The sequence below is a fragment of the Lates calcarifer genome, linkage group LG7_1 (genome assembly GCF_001640805.2).
Source record: "Lates calcarifer isolate ASB-BC8 linkage group LG7_1, TLL_Latcal_v3, whole genome shotgun sequence".
Taxonomy (NCBI): Eukaryota; Metazoa; Chordata; class Actinopteri; family Centropomidae; genus Lates; species Lates calcarifer.
Window position 1 is genome coordinate 14,680,422 of NC_066839.1, and position 20,277 is coordinate 14,700,698.

Consider the following 20,277-nt stretch of genomic DNA (forward strand, 5'->3'; position numbering starts at 1 on the left):
AGCAATAGGCCAATGAATGGCATTTGAAGGCGGGACAACATGGCTGGAATTTAATGTACAGTAGTTAGCTGATGAGGTGCCAAAACTGTAACGTTATATTGCTTTAATTAGAAAATAAAGATGGTTTACCTTCAGCGTAAGGCGTAGTTGTTGGCCTATTAAAATTCTGTTTACGTTTACTTTTGTTAAAAGTTAAGCGTTAATCAGTAACGTGTCGAGAGGGATGTGTAGCTAACATTAGCTCCAGAGTGCTAATGAGAAGAACTCGCTAACTTGTGCTAACACGTAAACACGCTGGGTTTACTAGCTTCACTCACAGAGGTGAATGAAAGACACCGTGGTTTGAGGACCTTGACTTCGGGGCTCAAACAGCAGGGATGAAGAAGTGGACCTGGAGAGAGGGCCAGCGACCGTACAGGCGACAAGGGGGTGGTGGTTACCGCCGTGGCTGGCACAGAGACAACAGGCAAAGATCAACACAGGACGAGCAGTGGTATGTTGAATGAAATGTTGATGTACTGAGGTAAAGAATGTGCCACCTGTCATAGCACTGATCGGCACTGACAGTGTATGTAATGTCAGTGACTGATTTGAATGCTTCTTCCTTTCTTTTCATAGGTATGGTCACAGTGATGCAGGACCATCCTATAGAGCATCTCAGAGGAGGCGTGATGAACAGTCTGCTTCTTCTTCATCCTCGTCCTCCTCGTCTTCCTCATCTTCATCTTCGTCTTCTTCCTCCAATGCCAGCAGTGCTGCCCCAGGTCAGTACAGACACCAGCCCTCTCCCCAATCAAATAAACAGGAGAATATCTCATGTACTTTTGTCAAAGGAGTATTTTGTAACAGTGCAGTATAATTTGATGGGAATATCTATTATAATAAACAGTTAAGTATTAATCTTTGTGTTTGAACCTTGAAATTAATGGTCAATAATCCAGCTGTAACCTGGATATTAGATCAATGTAAATTAAACAGCCAGGAGAAAAGATGTGCTCAATTGTTCTGTTTCCAGAGCTGCCTGGTTTCTATTTTGACCCGGAGAAAAACCGTTACTTTCGTCTGTTGCCGGGACATAACAACTGTAACCCACTGACCAGAGAGCAGTTGCGGGAGAAGGAAAGAGAGAAACAGAGAAACAAGATGCTCGCAGAGGATGAAAAGCCCAGAAAAGTAAGTCTGCTGTGCTAGGAAATAATCTTCATTTTTCTATATGTTTTCTCTTAAAACTTGAAACTCTTATATACTGGTATACTTTTTCTTACCATGAGTTTAAACCTTCAAGAGGAACAATTTCTGCAAAAACTGAAATGCCTGAATTGTAATTGTCATCAAAGTAAAAGCCTATCATATGAGTTCAATTAAAATATGTAGTCTTGTAGACTGGCCACAACAAGGAGAAACTGCTGGACTGCGAATTGTGGTCGATCAAATTGTGGTTGATCACTGACTTGGTTATTCATTTACTGAGAGTACAGCGTGTGAGAATTCTGTGCAAAGCAACACAGAAGGGTTCAGTGTTCATTTTGGTAGAAGCAAGCGGACGTCCTGTTTTCTGGTTTATGTCAAGAGAGGAAAAAAAAAATGTTTTCTATTGTGAAATGATTACGGATAAATCCATTTCCACCATTAACTGGGAATGAGCCATGTTCTAAAACTTGAGGGCCTGTTCAATGATATCTTCTTTTTCGCAGAAAGCACCAAGAACAGGACTGAACACTTCACTGCTGCTGCAGAAAAGACACCTTGGCTTGTTACCTGAGAACTCTTATTGTAGGTATGTACTGTATCACACTGCTGTGCACACATGCATACAAGGACACAGAGCTGTTCCCCTTCTATCGCATGCATGTTTCAATACCCGCAGCTGTAATATATTACAGAAAATAACCCCATTGAAACAAAGGCTAACTTTAATGCTAATCAGTTCTGTATGTGTAGAGTGAGGTTTCTTTGGAGCAGTGCCGGTCACTAATAATGACGATAATCATTTTTGACGTGGGTTTCAAAACAGTCATAAAAAAAGGAAACAAAAGCACCCTAAAACATGAATAAATAACAAAATATTGTGCTGCACGACAGTTTGCAACAGCAGCATAAATTATTTATATTCAGCCTATTGGCAAACATTCATTTGAATAAACAGACACATTCACTTTGTCAGATAGCTGAAAGGAAGTGAATAAATTATTCTTGTTCTGTGGATTGTCTGCTGCCAGTGGTAGTCAAAGTTACCATGGTTACTGTGTGTCTCCAGGTTGGTCCATGAGGTGAAGGTCAGTGGAATGAGACGCCACAAACTCGAGATCCAGAGCACGGACAACAGCAACCCCAACACTGACAACTTCAGGCTTATAGTGGTGAGAACACACACAGACTAATACATAATGTCATATGTATACATACATATGACATAATTTATAGTTTTCCCAGTGTACTTGCTAGTGTCCATAACTTGCTTTTGTTTAATCCATTCCTCGTCTTCCTTTTTTTTCCAGGGAGACTCGGCATGTGAGCGAGTGTTTACAGTCAACGATGTCTCTCACGGAGGCTGCAAATATGGAATCATGAATTTCAGCAGCAGCAGCCGGGGCTCTCTGTCTGTGGAGATGTGCGATAACCTCTACTTCACCAACCGCAAGGTGGGAGTATTTCACTAGAGCTGAAGCTGTGTCCCTGAATATGTAGGCACCTCCTGTACTACAACTGTACCCATGTTTTTACTTGTTCTAAAGATTAGAAATATATAGATAAACCTCAGACCCTTTAAATGGCTTTAAAAAAGTATTGTCAGTTCCTAAAAAATGTTGTAAACGTGTGTTTTTAATCCAACAGCAGTGAATTTTGACACTTCTGCTTTGGCTAAATGTGTTTCAGGTGAATTCCATCTGCTGGGCCTCAGTCAACTACCCAGACTCCCATGTGTTGTATCCTTCCTCAGCTGCACTAGAGCTTGCAGTAGAGCTCTTAGTCATTCCATATGTCTTAAAAGAAGAGGACCTATATTTAACATGCTTTCATCAGATTGTAAATCTAATGTCTCGTCTCCGTCAAGCACCTTTCCTGAAATAGATTCCATATTGTTGCACAGTAATTCTTCACATTGCAGTACCCTTTATTTTTAATTTCTACAAGTATCTTCTCAGTGTTTGGTGGACACTGACTCTGTTTTCCTTGACTGAACTGACTATCAGGCTGTGTCTGGTTGGAGTGGCAGACACCCCTGGCTGTGTCAGTTTACTTCCTGCTTCCCTCTTCAGTAACTCCAATCCAGGTTAGATTAAATAGAATTTTCTCACTTGCACCACTTTCATATCAGCCTACTAAACGTTATTATTCTTAAGGCAGATTGTAGGTACTTAGTTTTGTCATATTTGCTGTCTTACCAGGATAATGCTGGTCCATTTTAGTTCATAACTGGGTTCCCAATCAACTGCATTAGTAATGTTCTCATATGTCTGCAGACAGGGCATATTTCATGTTAGTATGTTTGGTGTACCCCATATTAACACTCTCTCCTCTTTATTTCTTCCCTCCTCCCTCCTCAGACCAACCAGGGATGCTGTGTAGCTTTAAGATATCCTCAGCCTGGTCTTGTGCTTGGTGTCTCAACCCACAGTTTGACAAGACCTTCAGCACTGGTCGGTTCCATAATGTTCTTTCTGCTCATAATCAAATAAAATAATTACAATCAGTCACAATCACTGGCATCTGTGGGTGACGTTGGTTGGTTTGGCTGTGGCCAATCTCTTAAATCACACTCACTTTGTTTGGAAAGAAACAAAAATTGCAGCAACACATGTTGGAAACGAATCATTGAATGTATCAGTAGTTCCTCAAAGGCTACAAACACAGAAAAACAAACATTTTTAGAGCAGTCCTGGGGTTCAAATTTGCTTAGTCACAAATGCCTCTAATGTATTTGACAGACTGTCTTGATAGCAGTTTTCATGCAGAGGACAGAGTAACCTAATCACTGAACATTGTTGTAGATTATTAAAATAAAACCGCTACATAAATTTCCTTTCCACAAAGTTATGAATCAAAAATAATTATGTGTTCTTGCATGTGTTGGCAGGCCTGTCTCGTAGGGTAATTGTGAAAGATGCAGAGACGGGCCGAACACAGACGTTCAGCGTAGGCAGCGATGTCTTGGCTCAGCAATTTGCCCTCAGGGTGAGTCATTTGTTACATCAAAGTGATTAAAGCACATCTGAGTTGACTGGAAATATGTTTTAGTGTAGATTTCTCTTTGATATGATTAAAGAACAATAACACCAGGCAGAAGGAGAATACCATGGAAATACAAGAAACCTCTCCCTTTTCCCTTCAGGTCCCTGTGCTGTTTAACGGTTGCAGATCAGGGGAGATCTTCAGCATCGACCTGCGGCAACGAGGCCGCAGGGATCAAAGCTGGAAGGCAAGCCGCTTCCATCAAGAGTCAGCCATCACCTCCGTCCGTGTCCTACAGGACGAGAACTACCTGCTGGCTGCTGACATGCTGGGCCAGGTCTGTTTAAAAACAGTATTTTTTTTAAATATTGCGTCACACTTTGAGGCCTGCAACAAACATTTGGTTCTTAATTGGTAGTATGTTACTTATGTTTGAGTTCTGAGATGAGTTTATGGTCTTAAATAGAAAGATTTGGCCTCTGCCTCACAAGCCACAGGGCCAAGAAGGGAGTTGACAACCTTTAAGAACTTAGTGGCTATAATAACTCACAGCATTGTTTATTGTGTATTTAAAACTATAAGAATGGTAGAAAGCTATCATTAGGGAAAATTAAGAGAGACTGTAAATGAGCTCCTTACATTTAAGCTAAAGCTGTACTTAATAGCCTGTTACCCAAAACAAGTCCGTATGAGAAATTCCAAACATCAGCACAGGCTCCAAGTAAAATCCTGGGACCCTTCAGAATAAAATATAAACATTAAAACTCACATGAATATTATCACTGCTTTAGCTTTGTGTGTTTTCTTCATTTATGTGCAGATCAAGCTGTGGGATGTGCGAGTGACAAAGCCTGTGCAGGAATACAAAGGGCACTATAATGAGCACGCCTACCTTCCTATTCACGTCAATGAACCTGAGGGGCTTTTGTTGGCAGGTGAAAGAGAACAAAACATGCTCTATCGGTGTATTTACTATTGAGACTTGAGTTTGCTTTCACTGTTTGACTTGACTTGTGTTCTCTTCCACAGTGGGTCAGGATTGCTACACAAGGCTATGGAGCCTAAAGGACGGCCACCTGCTACGGACCATCCCGTCGCCCCACCCGGCCGCAAACGACCTCATCCCGAGCGTCGTCTTCTCCTCCAAGTTGGGCGGCTGCAAGGGGCTCCCCGGCCTGCTCATGGCTGTCAAACACGACCTGTACTACTTCCCATACAACACAGACTACCAGGAGGGAGGAGAGCAGCAGGCTGGATTTTATGAAAACACTGAAAATGCTTCCTTTAACAGATGATTTCTAAAAAAAAAAAAAAAACTAAACAAAAACAAGTACACGGTAATTCTTTTTAACCAAATGCACAAATTATGTTCTATTCATATACAAAATCTATAGGTATTGTATAATTTTAAAGCCAGTATGCGGTGCATTTCCACAAGGTTGTACCGAACTTTTGTTTTGGGAGCTGACCTCAGAAAACATCAATGTCTCAGGGGAATGTTATTTTTGACTTGTTTGTGCCAAAAAAAAATAGCAGTGCTTCATACATGAGTGCACACAGTTACTACCATGAGACATTGTGTACTGTAACCTTTTTCAAAGGAAGTGTACTTATGTAAGACATGATTAACTTTGATTTTTAATGTGATTTAGGGTGTTTCTGATCTGAATTTGAAAAGAATGATACTGTGTTTACTCTGTAGATTGACACAGTTTTTTTCCAGTTGCTGTAAAAAAAAATCATTGAACACAGTGATATATTTACATTTTTTCCTTAAATGAGACACACAAACTCACACAATGAGTCTCTGCAGTTTAATACATACTGTATGAGTATACATGAACATGAAGTATTGATTTGTTCCGATGTGATATCTGTGTTCATTGAACGTCTCTGAGATGATGAGATAGTTTCACTCGCTCAGGTCAAAGTCTGTTATTTCAGCTTATTTGTTGACATCATGATCAAAGCAGCTTTCCCTGTCAGTTACTGAAAATCCAACTGTCAATACAGTCAGACCTCACAATGCCTAGGTGTCCCATAGAAAGCCTGACTGCATCAAATGTTGGATTTATATTATTGTCATGATCTCAAACATCGCCCACTTGGTGTTGCAGCTCAGTAAAAGCTCCTCTCTAACTGGCTACACAGCCTGAGTCGACAGAGTAAAGGATTATTACTCGTCTAATTATCTCCTGTTTTGAGGGGCCAGCCTCAAAAAGATGGTTTGAAGTCCTCTCTGTACCATATTGCTACTGTGAGCCAGCCACTCTATAAAAGCAGTTTCTGTTGCATTTTTATCCCACTGCAGTCAGATTTGTCTTGTTAACGGATAGTAGTTTTGACATTTTTAAAAACAAAACGAGGCCATTTAAAAATCTCCCTGTTAAAGTAAACTTTTCTTTTTCCCCTCATATATGTATATCCTGTGTAAAATTTTAAACAGTCAATGTGGACAGCATTATTAAGGCTGTTCTATTATCATTTGCCCATTCAAAAGCACAAACAACCACAAAGGATCAAGGGATTATGTAAGTAGCTATTACTGAGTAATTATATAAGTTGGAATGCATCTCGGTGCTACAGCACATCAGTGGCTTCTGATTGTTGTAATCCTCCTGAAGCCAAAGCGTGGCAAGAGAGCTAAAGCTAGCAGGGCTGGAGTAGAGGAAAATTACAGTGGATCCAGTCAAACACGGATCAGAATTTATTGTGGTGGATCATTTTCCAGGTTTCCCAGCATTTCCTCTGAAGCCAGTCCTGAATGTAATATCCAGGGCTCCTGCAGAAACAATCTTAGACTAAAAGTGCTTACCTGGAATCAGTTAGTACTTCTATGATTACATGGTTTAGACAAGTAGCCCCAGACTACAAAAGGTGCTAATAGTACTAGTGTGACAAACTGGGAAGGGATTGTCAAGGGGGTAAGGGCTTCATGTGCATTGATAAAAATTTGAAAAGGGTCTGAAGGGGCAAATGGAAATTTACCTGAACTGTAAGCAAGCATATACTGTACAATACTCACTTTCATCATCATCTCTGAGTTGCTTTACCTCTCCTGTCTTCTTGATATTCAAGTCTTGCTCTGACTGGTATTCCTCACAGTGTAAAATATAGGCATATTAAAGTGAAATAGCATTGAGGGGCTGACATGAAATGAGGACAGCGTTATAAAACAATAAACAAAGTCCAACCTGCCACAGACAGGTGGCAGCTGAGAAAAGCCACTAAAAATGACTAGGGTTGACAAGAGTCAAAATGGTGTCAGTTCCAGTTTTCATAGAAGTCGCTGTCCTTAGCTGTCTTTAACTGTTTCTTAACTGTTCCCCCTCCTGACCCCCCTGTCCTGGTCCTGCTAGAGATCCCCGGGTTTCTGGTTGCAGCCGTTACAGACCCTCACGGGGTGATCCCAGCCACGGGAGGGCACGGGGCGTCGCTCCTGGGAGCAGTCGTCGCACACGCCTTGGCCGCAGGCGCGACAGTGGTGGATGGAGAGACGGGGGGAGAACTCTCTCTGGCACTCGCAGCAGGAGTGGATATCCTGATCTGGGACCCAGTAAGCTGGACGAGCAGCATCCTTCACCAGGCCTGGACACGTGAGAAAAAAGAATGTGGTTGTGAATATAACTGAGAAGACAGGGTGTCTACCAATAGAGCAATCTGTGACGTATTTCATTGGGAAATTTCAACCATCTCAACCTGATATCTCAAAAAGACATCATTTCAGATCAAATGCTTACCAAGAGGTATGTCAATAGCACCAACTACAGCTCCTAAAGTGTTCTGAACAGCCTCCCCAACCTTCCTGGCTATCAGGGTGCCTCCTTCCTCCTCCAAAGCAGCATCCAGCAACTCTAAAACAGAAAAACACGCCACTTATCAGGTCACACATCCTCACACTGTTAAGAGTCACATATAGAAAACTGAAGGGCACATCGGTTGAAAGGTGGGACTAATTTGTATACCAGTTGGTATTCCTCTATTGTGGAAACATGCATCGCAGACTCGCACGGGTGCGAGGCCCCAGCCCCTCTCTGGGACCGGTCGGGTTTTGGAGGAGCAGGCGTCACAGAAACCCTCTCCACAGGCACGGCAGTGGTGCTTGGTGTCGTTGGGCTGGAACGCTTCTGCACATTTATGGCATTTCTAGATCACACACAAAAAGGAAAAGATGTGAGTAGAACATTTAGAAGATAAGTTTCCACTTCAAAATACGGATACTTTCATCAAATCCTGTTTGCACAGGAACCACAGGATGTAACTATTATGTAACAAACAGTCCAAATATCTGTATGTGGGTAAGGCCTCTGTGATCTAAATCTCAACCATCTGTCTTCATTTCCCCCCCAAGCCACTGCTGCATCTGAGCAACAAATGTTCCTCATGAAAATCACACCTTTGTTTTACATGTTGTATCACTGCTATCAGTTGTGAAGCCGCCACTACAGACTGCCATTTCGCTGTTACAAATGCCAAATAACTCAAATAAAAATGCTAAACCATGGTCAACATGTTGAGGTTTCTAAAAATTAATGACAACATAAGGACCTTACAGCACCATAATTGCTCTAAATCAGTGCTTCGCAAAGCACACTCTCTGAGTTTGTATTTTGTCTAGTTTTAGTCAAATGTACCAGAATAAGGGAGTTGGGTTTCCAGTAGGCGGGAGCAATCTGGTCAGTAAGCCAGGAGGTGACTGCTTTGGCAGGCTTAACGCTGAGTTCAGACACTGACTGAGAAATGTATTTCACTCCATCCAGCAGCCTCTGAGCAGCGTTGTTGTTGTCTTTCAGAAAACCATCAGACTGAAAAGAAGGCAAGAACAGAGCAACAGAGTGCAGATACAAATGAATATACCAGCTGACAGACTTTCTGTTTTACATACATATCTTACTGTATCTATAAATTATTAAGAAGAGAATCTTGATTTAACATTAGTTGTGTATACTGCGCAGTAATATTACAGTATTTTAAACATGTTTGTACATTCATTGTCATTACTGAATACTGCCCACCATGCTGTCAGAAACACAATAATTTGTCACTCTGAATTGCTAATAAGCAGTATCATAGCCTTAATGGCTGACATCAGTATGACTATGCTTTGCATGTACGCTTCTCTACTCAGCACTTTTGACGAAGTATGCTCAGATGAACATGTGACCATGAAAAATGCCACAAACAAAAATTTTGCATTACTTTCCTGGGCATCTGCACACAACCACCTGGCAAACATTAACAGCAAATGCAGCTCAGCATGGATGTGACAACAATCATTCAACTTAAAACCTTTAAGTTCTTGGCTTGCAAGTTTGTTTAATTGGTTTAAGCAGAATCTCATTTAGGCTGTTCCACTGTGGCCTTACCCCAGGCCAGATGTGCTGGATTTCTGTTCTGACCACTGTTTCCACCGGGTCCTGGTTTCCATACCAGTACTGCCTGCTTCTGTAGATCACTGCACAGTTGGGGCACTCAATTACATACCTAGACAAAAAAAAAAGATCTCAGGTGCAGTATCATAGAGACAGATTATGTTATCTCCTGATCGCAGTCTGTATCACAGAGCTGCAGTACATTTGCTAGAATACTTTCTGTTCCAGTGTAACAAGTAGGTGGACCATACTTGACATAATTACACAATAATGTAATGTTTTAATGTTAATGTTTCCTCATTTTGTACCAGAACAACTGGGGATGTATTAAATTATTTGTGTTTGTGAAGAAGCCATTTCCAATCATTTTCCACATGGCTCTGTGGCAGATGGACTCACCCAGACCACGCGTAGATGGCCAAGCCAAACCATGGTGAGTCAGATGAGGCCGTCGTTTTGGGAACCACTATTACCTCCTTCCCTCCCTCATAGCAGGCCTGAGAAGTTCAGCACAGACAATCAGAACCTTGTCACACAGCCTTCCTTCAATGCATGCCTGCGTGTCACTGTGGATTTTGTACTTGCCTTGCAGGTATAGATGCGGTTGTCATACTGGGCAGAGTAGCGGCAGCGATGTTTGGCTTCGTGGTCGAGTCCCTCCTTAAGGTGATTCATGCTTCTCTTACAGCCTGAACTGAAAGCAGGAGCACACCGAGTCAAAGACAAAGAATTTGCTTGTTTTCACCTTTAATAATAACTGAACTTGAACTCCTATTACTATCTATAATTCAAAATGAAATGTAGCTGTGATACTTAATCATAAAATAACATTATTATTTAGACAGTTGTAATTAGTATAGTTAAATCTAAGAGAACCAGTGTGCAGACCACAGAGGAATAACAGTATATTGTGACATGCTCCTTTATTGTATCTCAGAGGGCAGTTGTAACATCTGAGAATGTAAACAAATATAATCCTTTTCTGTCATGTTAGTTTTTCTGTCTCATTTCTGTCTTCCTGTGATTGAACTACAGGTGCTGTAAAATAAGTGAGAGACACGTACCCACAGCTGAGGCAGATGCTCGAGCAGGTAAAGTACTCATCGGGAAAGAAGGAGTTACTGGTCATGTACTCATCTGGAATCTCCCCACTGAATCGCTCACTCAAGGCCTGAGGAGAGAAGCAATGAGGAGATGGAGGGACAGGAAGATTCTGTCTCTATATTCTGAACTGAATGCATTAACACATCTATACTGTATTCACACAAAAGTGTTTCTTCACTTCGCACTTCCAAATGTCCTGATACATGGCTATACAATACACATTTCTTCATACAAGCATGCATCACTACCTGCAGAGCCTTGTAGATGACACTGGCAGAACGTGGCGAGCGGGTGGTGTTGTTATCCAGCTGTTGCTCCAGGTTGCGCAGTAGGCCGCTGAAGTCTGTGGGAGGGTTGTAGGTCCGTGTTCCACGGTACTGGATGGAGCTGAACGCTTCTGGGAACAAACCCAGCTTCCTGAAACGATCCTGCAGCAGACGCTCAGCTGACTCAGATGGCTTGTCTGGAGATGGAGAGACAGTGAAGGAAAGAATAACTTGAGCATCTTTGAACAATCTTATGCCAGAGCTTACACTACAAAGTACAGTCCAAATCAAAAACTGTGGTTATCTGATGTACCTGATCCTAGTAGCTTGGTGTGGACGGTCTCATGGAAGATGATCACCGCAGGACCCAGAGTGGACAACGGGACGTCCAAACCACAGCGGCTGGTCGTCGCCTTCAACTCCCTGGTGAAGTGTTTCAAGTAGGCATCTGATGCGTCGCCGAGGAACTTGAAGAGATCGTCATGGAGACGGTCAGCATGGGTTCTGTAGATGACTACATCAGAAATAGCCAGGACCTTGAGAAGCAGCCGGGTTCGCTGACCTTGATTGGCTCCTGGTGACCGGTAAAAAGAGAGTAATGAAAGCCTATTTATTGTGGAAAACAGCCTCCCGCTACCTCTGTTTATCTCATTATATTATGCAAATCAATTGTTTGCACCATACCAGCCCCGAGTAGTCCCTCTGTGTCAATTACTACAACCCAGTGCACAGGGTCCATAGCTGCCCAAACACCCACAGTGCAGGACTCCTGGGTGGGTGAGGTCTTGAACACTTCTCTCCCGAGGAAAAATGTATGGTTCAGGGTGTGGGACTTGCCCTCCCCAGTGTTCCCAAAGATGGAGACCACCTTGAGGAGCTCATCTGGTCTGCAGCCCAGTCGTCTGACAAAATCCTCCTCATCCTTCACCTGAGAATCCACACACAAGATCAGCCACATTATCATAACATCACAGGAAGAACAAAAGAACTGTAACTTCTTCTCACACTCTTACCTGCATCTCCTCCTTCTCGTCCACCAAAAGGAAGCTGGACACCTTCTCCAGCTTGGCCTTCAAGATCTCCAGCTCTGACTCCCCAGCAGAAACGCTGTTGTCCTGGGGAGCTTTGGCTGGAGGGTAAGGGGTCAGAGGGTGCTTCCTCTTGTTGACCCCCCCGTGGGTACGTTTCTGGCAATCCAAACACAGGTTGATCTTACAACCCTGGCAGCGCACCACAGCTCTGAGCCGTCCGCCGTTCGCAGAGCAGCTGCTGTCACCTTTACAGGAGTCACAAAAAGGAACGTGTCCCGGTGCAATCCGAACCCGGTCGTGATTCCGCATCCGCTCCTGGCGATGGAGCTCCAGTTCACAGCGGGCACACTGCAGGCTGCCGCATTCATCACACTCAAACGCAGCCTCGTCTGAGCCCCCACAGGCGTAGCTCTCCTGACAGACTAGGATTGTGTTCATTCCTTTATCTACAGCTGGACTTTGACCACTCATCTCAGACCTGACAGCTCAGGACACAACCTTTGGTGTTGATAAGAAGCGGGAACTATGATTTTAAAAGTATTATTAAGACTGGCGAGGACTGCAAAAGCAGTGCAGGTGGAAGACACAAGGTTATGGCACGTCTAAGCAAATCTCTATGACCAGATGTGACGGTCCTAAAAGCCAATTCACCTGTATTTAATACTGTTAAAAAGTGCTCTGAAATGTTCGGAGAAAGTTACTGCTTACTGTCAAAGAGGATATTCAGTCTGTAATAAAGCAAGCCCAGGTAAATTTCAAATGCACTTGTCCAGACTAGTAATTACTTCATGTATTTATGGCACAACAGTTGCTAGCTAACATTAGCTGCATCTCTTCTGTTGGTTTCAGTAATGTTGCAGCTCGGCTAACGGTGCCAAGTTGCTATTTAAAAGTAGCTCTGTATGCTCGCCATAATGCCCTAGAAACACGCTGTGAAACTCAGAAATAAAACAGCCACTAGCTGCCCTTAGGTACACAAAGAGATACACTTCTGAAGAAACAAACAACCTTCATTTCAACCGACTGACCTAGCAGCGGCTACTAGTCCGACGGACGACGACTGTCTTGTTAACTCAGCCGCTGCCTCAGCACAGTCTAAAACCGGACACGTACACTGTCTAACACCATAGCGCCGACTGCCACATATAGAGAAGGTTAGCTGGCTGGGTTGTTTTGTCTCAGACCTTGTAGATGTTGTTGCTTTTACATCAGCTGATCGGCTTGTTTTTATCCAGAGGTCAAGAGTCACAAAACACAATGCATGTTGGGTAATGAAGGAGTTATGAGTTTCATAGAAAACCAAGTGTTTCCACTCTATTTATAAACTGTCCTCTGTGTTATGGTACATATACTGACTTATACTCTTCACGTGGTTTCTTAAAGTACTTTTATAAAAACTATTTGAATAACTTACAGGAGACGATACTAACCGCTGCCCATAATGCTTTGCACCTTACAGCTGCTGTAGGGTTCGCTTTTAATTGTTGACGGAGTATACCGAATCTTCCTGGGGTGGACGGAGGCAACACGTAATATTAACACAGTGAACCAATATTAAGCACGCTATCATTTATAGTTTATTGTTAGGTTGACTAATTATTTGAATACCCCTGTTTGCCGTGGAGCACGCGGGTCGCCACTATCAGTTACCACTTGCCCTTTATTTTAGAAACTTCAACTGTAATAACCCGTCTACCCAGGTGTTAAATAACGAGCGCGGCCAATGTGAGGATTGATTTGTTTTTACGTGCACCAATGCACTTAAACTTGCACTGGGAACTATCTTTGCCGTTTTGTTTTTTTCTTCTAATTTTATATTTAACAGGAGCAAGCTAGCACTTTAAGAATACACGCATTTGTTCCCTTTCATTGTAGCTAAGAAAGCACCGCTGTCTGTCTTCATATGCCGCTGACCTTGCCTATTATAGCAGGTAGCTAACGTTAGCTCAGCGCTAAGCTAACTGTGCCTCTCACACTTTACCAAAGTCTCTATAACGTCACTCAGTTCTTGTGTTTCTTCTTATTTTCCTTGTATTTGTTGCGTTCGTAATGGAAGACGAAGCGTTTACTGACATTAATGGCAAAGCTATATTTCTGGACTGCCAGAGTCACTCCAGTTTTTGCAGGGAGTTCACTGTCAGCTCCCCCAAAGTGTCCATCGGCAAGGTGATGGTGTACACCTGCTCTGTTTGGCTGTTAGCATACGCCGTGTTCTTCTTCACACAGGTAAGATGAATAACTTGCTACTGCCTGACATTACAACACACTCCTTCCTTAATGAATCACCGTAACCATGTTACTAAATAATGAACAGACAAAAATCACGACAGTGTAGTGTCAAATCTTTTATGGTAGTTTTTATTTCCTTTAAAGGAAGTATTCGTAAAGTAAATTATACCGTTTTGAGTCTTCCAAGTTTAACTTCATGACTGTTAAAACTGATTTTATGTTATATTATCTATACTTGACCATGCTGTATACCCTAGATCATTTATTGTAAGGTAGTTCAAATTATCATGTTATTTATTATTTGTTTACTGTTAGTGTTGATTGACTGTGTTAAATCAGATCAACATGCTTCTGGTAAACAAGCTACTCTTTGTGATCTGTAGTAATAAGTCCTAATGTCCTCTTTTGTTTTTAAGTGGGGTAGTGGGATTCATATAGACGTGTCACACTGAACAAGATCTTTATGTGAATGTCTTTCCCTCTCTTGCAGAACACTGCAGTTCTATCCAGTGCTATCCTCATCACCCTGGTCGGCATGATGCTTCACATCCACTTTGTGAAGGTGGACCACGAGTCCCTGCTCGTCATTGGCTCCTTAGGGATTCAAGTGTCCTCCAGCTATGCCTCAGGCCGCGAGACCACCACTTTCATCGAGATGAGCAAGATCAAGGATATTGTCATCAATGAAGCAATCTACATGGTGAATAAATACATTTCTGTTGTATGCAATATGATATCAAGCATATCATTATTGTATGCTATTATCATACAGTACACCCTAAAATGAGTGGATTGATGTCCAATGTTTTATTTCAGCATCAGATTATCTACTACCTTTGCGTACTGTTGAAGGACCCCTCAGAACCAAATGCAGTGTCAAGCGTTGTGCCGTTGTTTCAGGTGAGGATGATGCACAATGTGCTCATATCTCAGATGGAGACTTGCTTCTGGAAAGCAAGTCTCCATCTGGAAAGGCTTTATTTCCCTGGAAAGGCTTCTAATAAACACATTGTCAATCACAGTATTCTGTTTCTAATGAACATTGTTTCTTTGTCTTTCAGAGTTCAAAGCCGAGGCTGAACTGCTTGGTGAAAGTTTACAGAAGCTGTCAGGAGATTCTTTCAAAGTGCTGATGAAACATGAGTCATACATTAGCAATGTCTGTGGTCATGCAGCAAGCTTTTAATATTTCTTTGTTTAAGTCATTTTGTTTTTTAAAAATTCATTTTGGCACACCTTAATTTGATTTGATGTACATGTGTAATTTGATGAATTATTTCCCTCCTGTGTCATAATTACCTCATGCTATATTTCTGTTGTGTAGTTACTTGAAAAACCTATGAAAGATAGCACTGGTCTTCGACTACTTGTTTGAAACTAAGGAGCCAAACTTTTTAACTGATACAGTATTAAAAGAAAATATATTTAACAATTTTGCTTTTTTACTTATTTATACATTTAATATTTGAATGTAATAATAAATGTAGTAATTGTGACATTTTCTAGACTTTATAAACATTCTCATACTGTATTTTTATGATCAAAATAAATTTGATTGACAGGACAATTTGTGATCAGCGCTAGATAGTGAGTGCTTTTGGTCTCAGTTTTTGAGGAGCCTTACTTTCATTCCCCAGAAGGGGGCAGTACCACACTTACTCATGCTCATATACTTGAATAATCAGACTGAAGAACACTGAATCATATTTATTATCCAAATTAAATACATGTACCAGTTCTGATGAAAGCACCTCAGATGTACAGTCACTTTGTCCTGGTTTTTGTTTTTGTTTGAATGTACACAGGAAGCTTTAAAGAGGAGTTATTAAATGAGATGTAAATGTGTCAGATGTGCTGTGTGTACAGTATATTTTTATAAATAACATCCACACCCTCTTCCTGAAATATGTTTTCACTTCCTCATAACTATACCTTCATCTGGTAGAGACAGTTGGGCACGTTTTCTTCAGTCACCTGTCAACTCACTTGTGACTGTTGACATTACCAGACCTGTTTTCAGAAATGTTTCTCTAGGTTTACTCACAGACCAAATAATAATGGCAGTGTGTGTAGGATCAGTTTCAGAATGAGTGCTATTCCACCAGGATGGGAAAGCTGTTCCCACACTGTTCCACTTGTGGTTGTAACTAATCTTTAACAGTATGAATGACTGAGTCATGAGTATCCACTGCCCATAGTTTTAAGTTCAGAAACCCTGTTTTCACCAGCACTCGGCCTGCGTTTCCCACCAGGCCTTGTTTTTTCCATCCATTCTAATTCTCGATGACCATCTGCAGCTCCCAGTCAGACCTGTGTGTGAACTCTGTGCTCCATGGCCCAACAAAACAAGCAGAAGGGTGTGATTTTCATGGGGCGCAGCGTTACGCTCCTGTGAAGAGTGGTCCTCTGACGGGATAATAGTCCCTCCTGGAGGTGTGAAACAGCCAGGAACCGGGCAGAGGAGAAATTGTGGGGGTGACCAGGGGTGACACCTCAGGGCTTCTGAATAGGCCTCATAAACCAGCAGCAACCCCCACTGAGTGTAAATCATAGGTAGGGTGAAGGTTTGGCAGGGCAAAAACAGTGAGGCTTTCTTCAGCCAGAGGTGTGGACTGTTAATTACCCTTGTTTATTATAGGCTTGTAATTGCACATTAACTTTTTTGGTTGTATTTCTGTGGATGCTTTCGACTTTAAAATACTCATCGATACACACTGAACTCCTGTTGTCCTTCTTGTTACTGCTGGTTTTCATTAAATTGGTGTTTTCTATGTAATTCACGTGGGTCTCCATTATCTTAATGGTAACAGTGTAAAATCAGCTTATGGTGTTTAGGGTGTGAGAATCTCGTGGTTTAGAGGGACAGGAGGGATTGGTGTCCCACTGAGATGGGGAGTTGCCCCCTTTACCACCTGTAGTGCACACACACACACACACACACACACACACACACACATACATACACACGCACACGTTCATTTCAGAAATTGCACTAAGTCACTTTCTTGCTAAGAGACGCTTATATTTGTCTGTTAAAGCTACAGCCAGCAGACTGTTAGCTTAGTTTAGCATAAAGGCCCGAAACAGGAGAAACAGCTTACCTGGTTCTGTCTAGAGATAATAAAATCCACACACAAGCACCTTTCACTAATTAACGTGATATGTTTTGTTTTCTTAATCCACACATAAATGTAAGCATAGAAATAGAATTTACTGCTTCACAGCAGGACAATTGTCCAGTATCAGTAACTCTCAAAAGTATTTGCTGGTTACCTGGAAACTGCCCCCAGCCAAGAAATCATATGGCACGTAAATCTCCTTAAAATTGCAAACTGTAGTTTTAACATGTATTTATTAAACAAATGAGGTATAACATGTTAATTAGTGAGAGATTCAGAGGTGCTGATAGGCAGGTTTGTTACCTTCCTACAAAGCTGGACTAGCTGTTTGCTCCTGATTCAAGTCTTTATGCTATGCTAAGGTAACTCAGTGCTACATATTTTCCATACAGACATGAGAGTGGTATCAATCTTCTCATCAAACTCATAGCAAAGAGTGTATTTCTGAGTCACACATGTACTGTACCTTTGCTCTACTTTATAGAGGAAATCCAACACAGTGAATAAAACAGAAAATATGTCAATGCAATAATAAAGTTTACAGAAATTAACAAGGTGCAAAGGCTGGTCACCTGGTTCATTAGCAACTGTTTTCATATAATGCTCTGATTGCATTGTGATTGTGTGCCATTATTCTTGTGTATTGAGTTCCCGGCTGACAGACGCTGAAGAAGTGTCAGGGTATTGTTTGAAATGTGTCCGTTTATCCACTCTACCTACCGGTCCACACAGGCAGGTGTAACTTGATGTCAGTTTGGATTTGAATCTCAAAAAATCCCTCCCTGCCTCGCTGGTAACGTCAGAGGGAGTATTACCGGTCACCTTATTCTCCCTCCCTGAATGCGCATGTACATGTACACAGTGTTGTGGTCTCATATGGAAGCATATCTTCCTGTACGACACGTATTTGCATATTCCCCTGACTGACATTTTCTCCATCATTCTGTCTATCATGGAAAATGTATTATTTCTTGGTGAAACTCTATATATTTTTTTGCATTTTGGGCAAGTGAGCTTCCTTATCCTTTTTAACCTGACTGTCTGTCATCAGAGCTTACCTCAGGGACTCTAACTGCAGAACACATTGTTCCCCTAACGTTCAAAATGTACCTGATCACCTCTCTGTCCAAACATATGTGTCTCTTTGTTTATTGTGTGCATCCAGCATTGACAGGCCAATGCAGTCGAGGAAGACGAGAAAGCAAACTGCAGAGAAAATGTCAACAATAATAGAGTAGCACTTTGAAGACAGTAGAATATTAAAATAAGAAAAGATTTGGTTCTAAAAAAAAGATAGTAAAAACAGACATACTATACAATGGTATTAACTGATGTGCAAATTTACAGAAAAGACAATCTATTCAAGTTCAACGGCGCTCAGCCTCCTCTGTATGAAACTAGACTGTAGTCACATTAATGACAGCAGAGGAACAGATAAGACTAATCTGCAGGCTGGAGGATAAGCCTGGTTTGCCGGGTGGCATTGCAGAACCGGTCTTGGCACAAAAGATCATTTATCAAACTCTGTGGAACCTTTTTTTTTGGTAACATGATCCACTGACTAAAGACACTGTGCATTGTAGCTGCTTTAGGTCATTGAGGAAAAAGTCCATGATAGAAAACCATGTGTCATTTCAAATCCTCTACTAACCCCTTAATTTAGACTTCTTTTTTTTCTTTTGTGACACTGCTTGAAGTTGCTTTTTTAATGTGTGTTAAGAGACTTGTATATTTATGTAATCCATTAACACCCTAACTAGAGGCAGTGACGTCTGCAACCACGGTGATCAATAGTTTTTTCTTCAGGGGAAAACTTGTTCATATTTGCTCAGAAACCAGTTTCCTTCCTGGAGTGGAAAGTCCATGGCTGCCCTCCTTCTGTCCTGTGACAGGAGACAATGTTGGACCTCAGTGTTGAAACTGCCAAATTGTATTTACCCAAGCTTTTATCAGCTAATCCAGCCAGCTGGCTGCTACTGTTGCTGCACAGTGAAACTTTTAATGATTCTGTTAGCATGAGTTGATGATCCTGTTGAGCCTTTAGTGTGGTGAAAGCTGAGCTCCCTCCTTCTGAATTTTCTAATCTACCAGTCAGTTTAATGCAAATTATTATTATTCAAAATACAACAAAACAAATGAAACTGATTCCTCTCAGGCCACGCCCAACACAGCGTCACCTGGTAGATGTGAGGTAAGTGAGACAAACTTCTGGTTAGACCAGCTGGCAGAAGATAAGAGAGCGAGAAGCCTGCTCTACAGGTCTGTCAGGGGAGCTGACAGCAGAGAGCTACCTGCAAACACACATCCGTTTTCTCTATTTATGTCTAAAGAAAAGGGCCGTGCCATTGTCATGAGTGTGTATGGGCATGCAGTTTTGCATGTAAGAGGATGACTCTAAACTGCCATATTCAAATCCTCTGGCCAAATCTGTGCTGTTACAATGATGCTTTTATTGGCCTGGAAGTACGCGATTTGATTGCCCCTCTATTTTTGTTTATGTCTCCTCATGACATTGTGCTATTCCCATTCCCATATCAGTAATACGCTTTTGCTGTGTGATGACAGCTGCTCACTTACTTCACCATTAGTGGTGCCACAGTGTCTGTGACCAGTGATTGAGTCAGAATTGATGTTGTCTGCATAAAACTTTAAGGGCAATAAATTCAAAACGAGGCCATTAATAAACAAATGTGACTTTACAGAGGGTCTTCTAATTCATACAGTGTTGAGTTTTATTACTTATAATAAATCATGAGGAAGATGCAAACCACTCATCAACTGTTACGATTCTGCTGATGCCACTTTATGTTTCTGTGGTGATCCCCATCTTTAACTTTGTGTCAGTTCTTGTGAATCACCCCAACATCAGAAACTCCCTTAGACAGTTACTAATGTAATAACAGGGCTGCTTCCTTCATGTCTGATAATAGATAGGCATGTGCAGATTATGTGTGTCACAGATAAGTACGCCTGCTCTGTAATC

At 41.7% G+C, this 20,277-nt stretch overlaps 3 protein-coding genes across 3 annotated transcripts; 2 read left to right on the top strand and 1 right to left on the bottom strand.

Annotated features, from left to right (window-relative positions):
- Positions 1-27: 27 nt before the first annotated feature.
- On the top strand, positions 28-6,016 carry wdr21 (WD repeat domain 21). Its single transcript, XM_018696124.2, has 13 exons — positions 28-493; positions 619-764; positions 1,016-1,173; positions 1,695-1,777; positions 2,258-2,360; positions 2,499-2,642; positions 2,878-2,927; positions 3,195-3,274; positions 3,549-3,641; positions 4,079-4,176; positions 4,334-4,510; positions 4,994-5,108; positions 5,203-6,016. The coding sequence occupies exons 1-13, from the start codon at positions 378-380 to the stop codon at positions 5,466-5,468; spliced, it is 1,629 nt and encodes a 542-aa protein (XP_018551640.1). The 5' UTR covers positions 28-377; the 3' UTR covers positions 5,469-6,016.
- zfyve1 (zinc finger, FYVE domain containing 1) lies at positions 5,974-13,375 on the bottom strand. Its single transcript, XM_018696123.2, has 12 exons — positions 11,929-13,375; positions 11,600-11,843; positions 11,229-11,489; positions 10,898-11,112; positions 10,610-10,716; positions 10,131-10,239; positions 9,945-10,042; positions 9,540-9,657; positions 8,808-8,978; positions 8,139-8,319; positions 7,914-8,027; positions 5,974-7,761 (listed from the first exon to the last, which is right to left on the bottom strand). Exons 1-12 carry the CDS (start codon positions 12,415-12,417, stop codon positions 7,529-7,531), a joined length of 2,340 nt encoding a protein of 779 aa, XP_018551639.1. The 5' UTR covers positions 12,418-13,375; the 3' UTR covers positions 5,974-7,528.
- A 124-nt stretch (positions 13,376-13,499) lies between these two features.
- Positions 13,500-16,020, top strand: pigh (phosphatidylinositol glycan anchor biosynthesis, class H). The gene is made up of 4 exons (XM_018696125.2): positions 13,500-14,172; positions 14,666-14,875; positions 14,992-15,075; positions 15,237-16,020. Exons 1-4 carry the CDS (start codon positions 13,996-13,998, stop codon positions 15,306-15,308), a joined length of 543 nt encoding a protein of 180 aa, XP_018551641.1. The 5' UTR covers positions 13,500-13,995; the 3' UTR covers positions 15,309-16,020.
- The last annotated feature ends 4,257 nt before the right edge of the window (positions 16,021-20,277 follow it).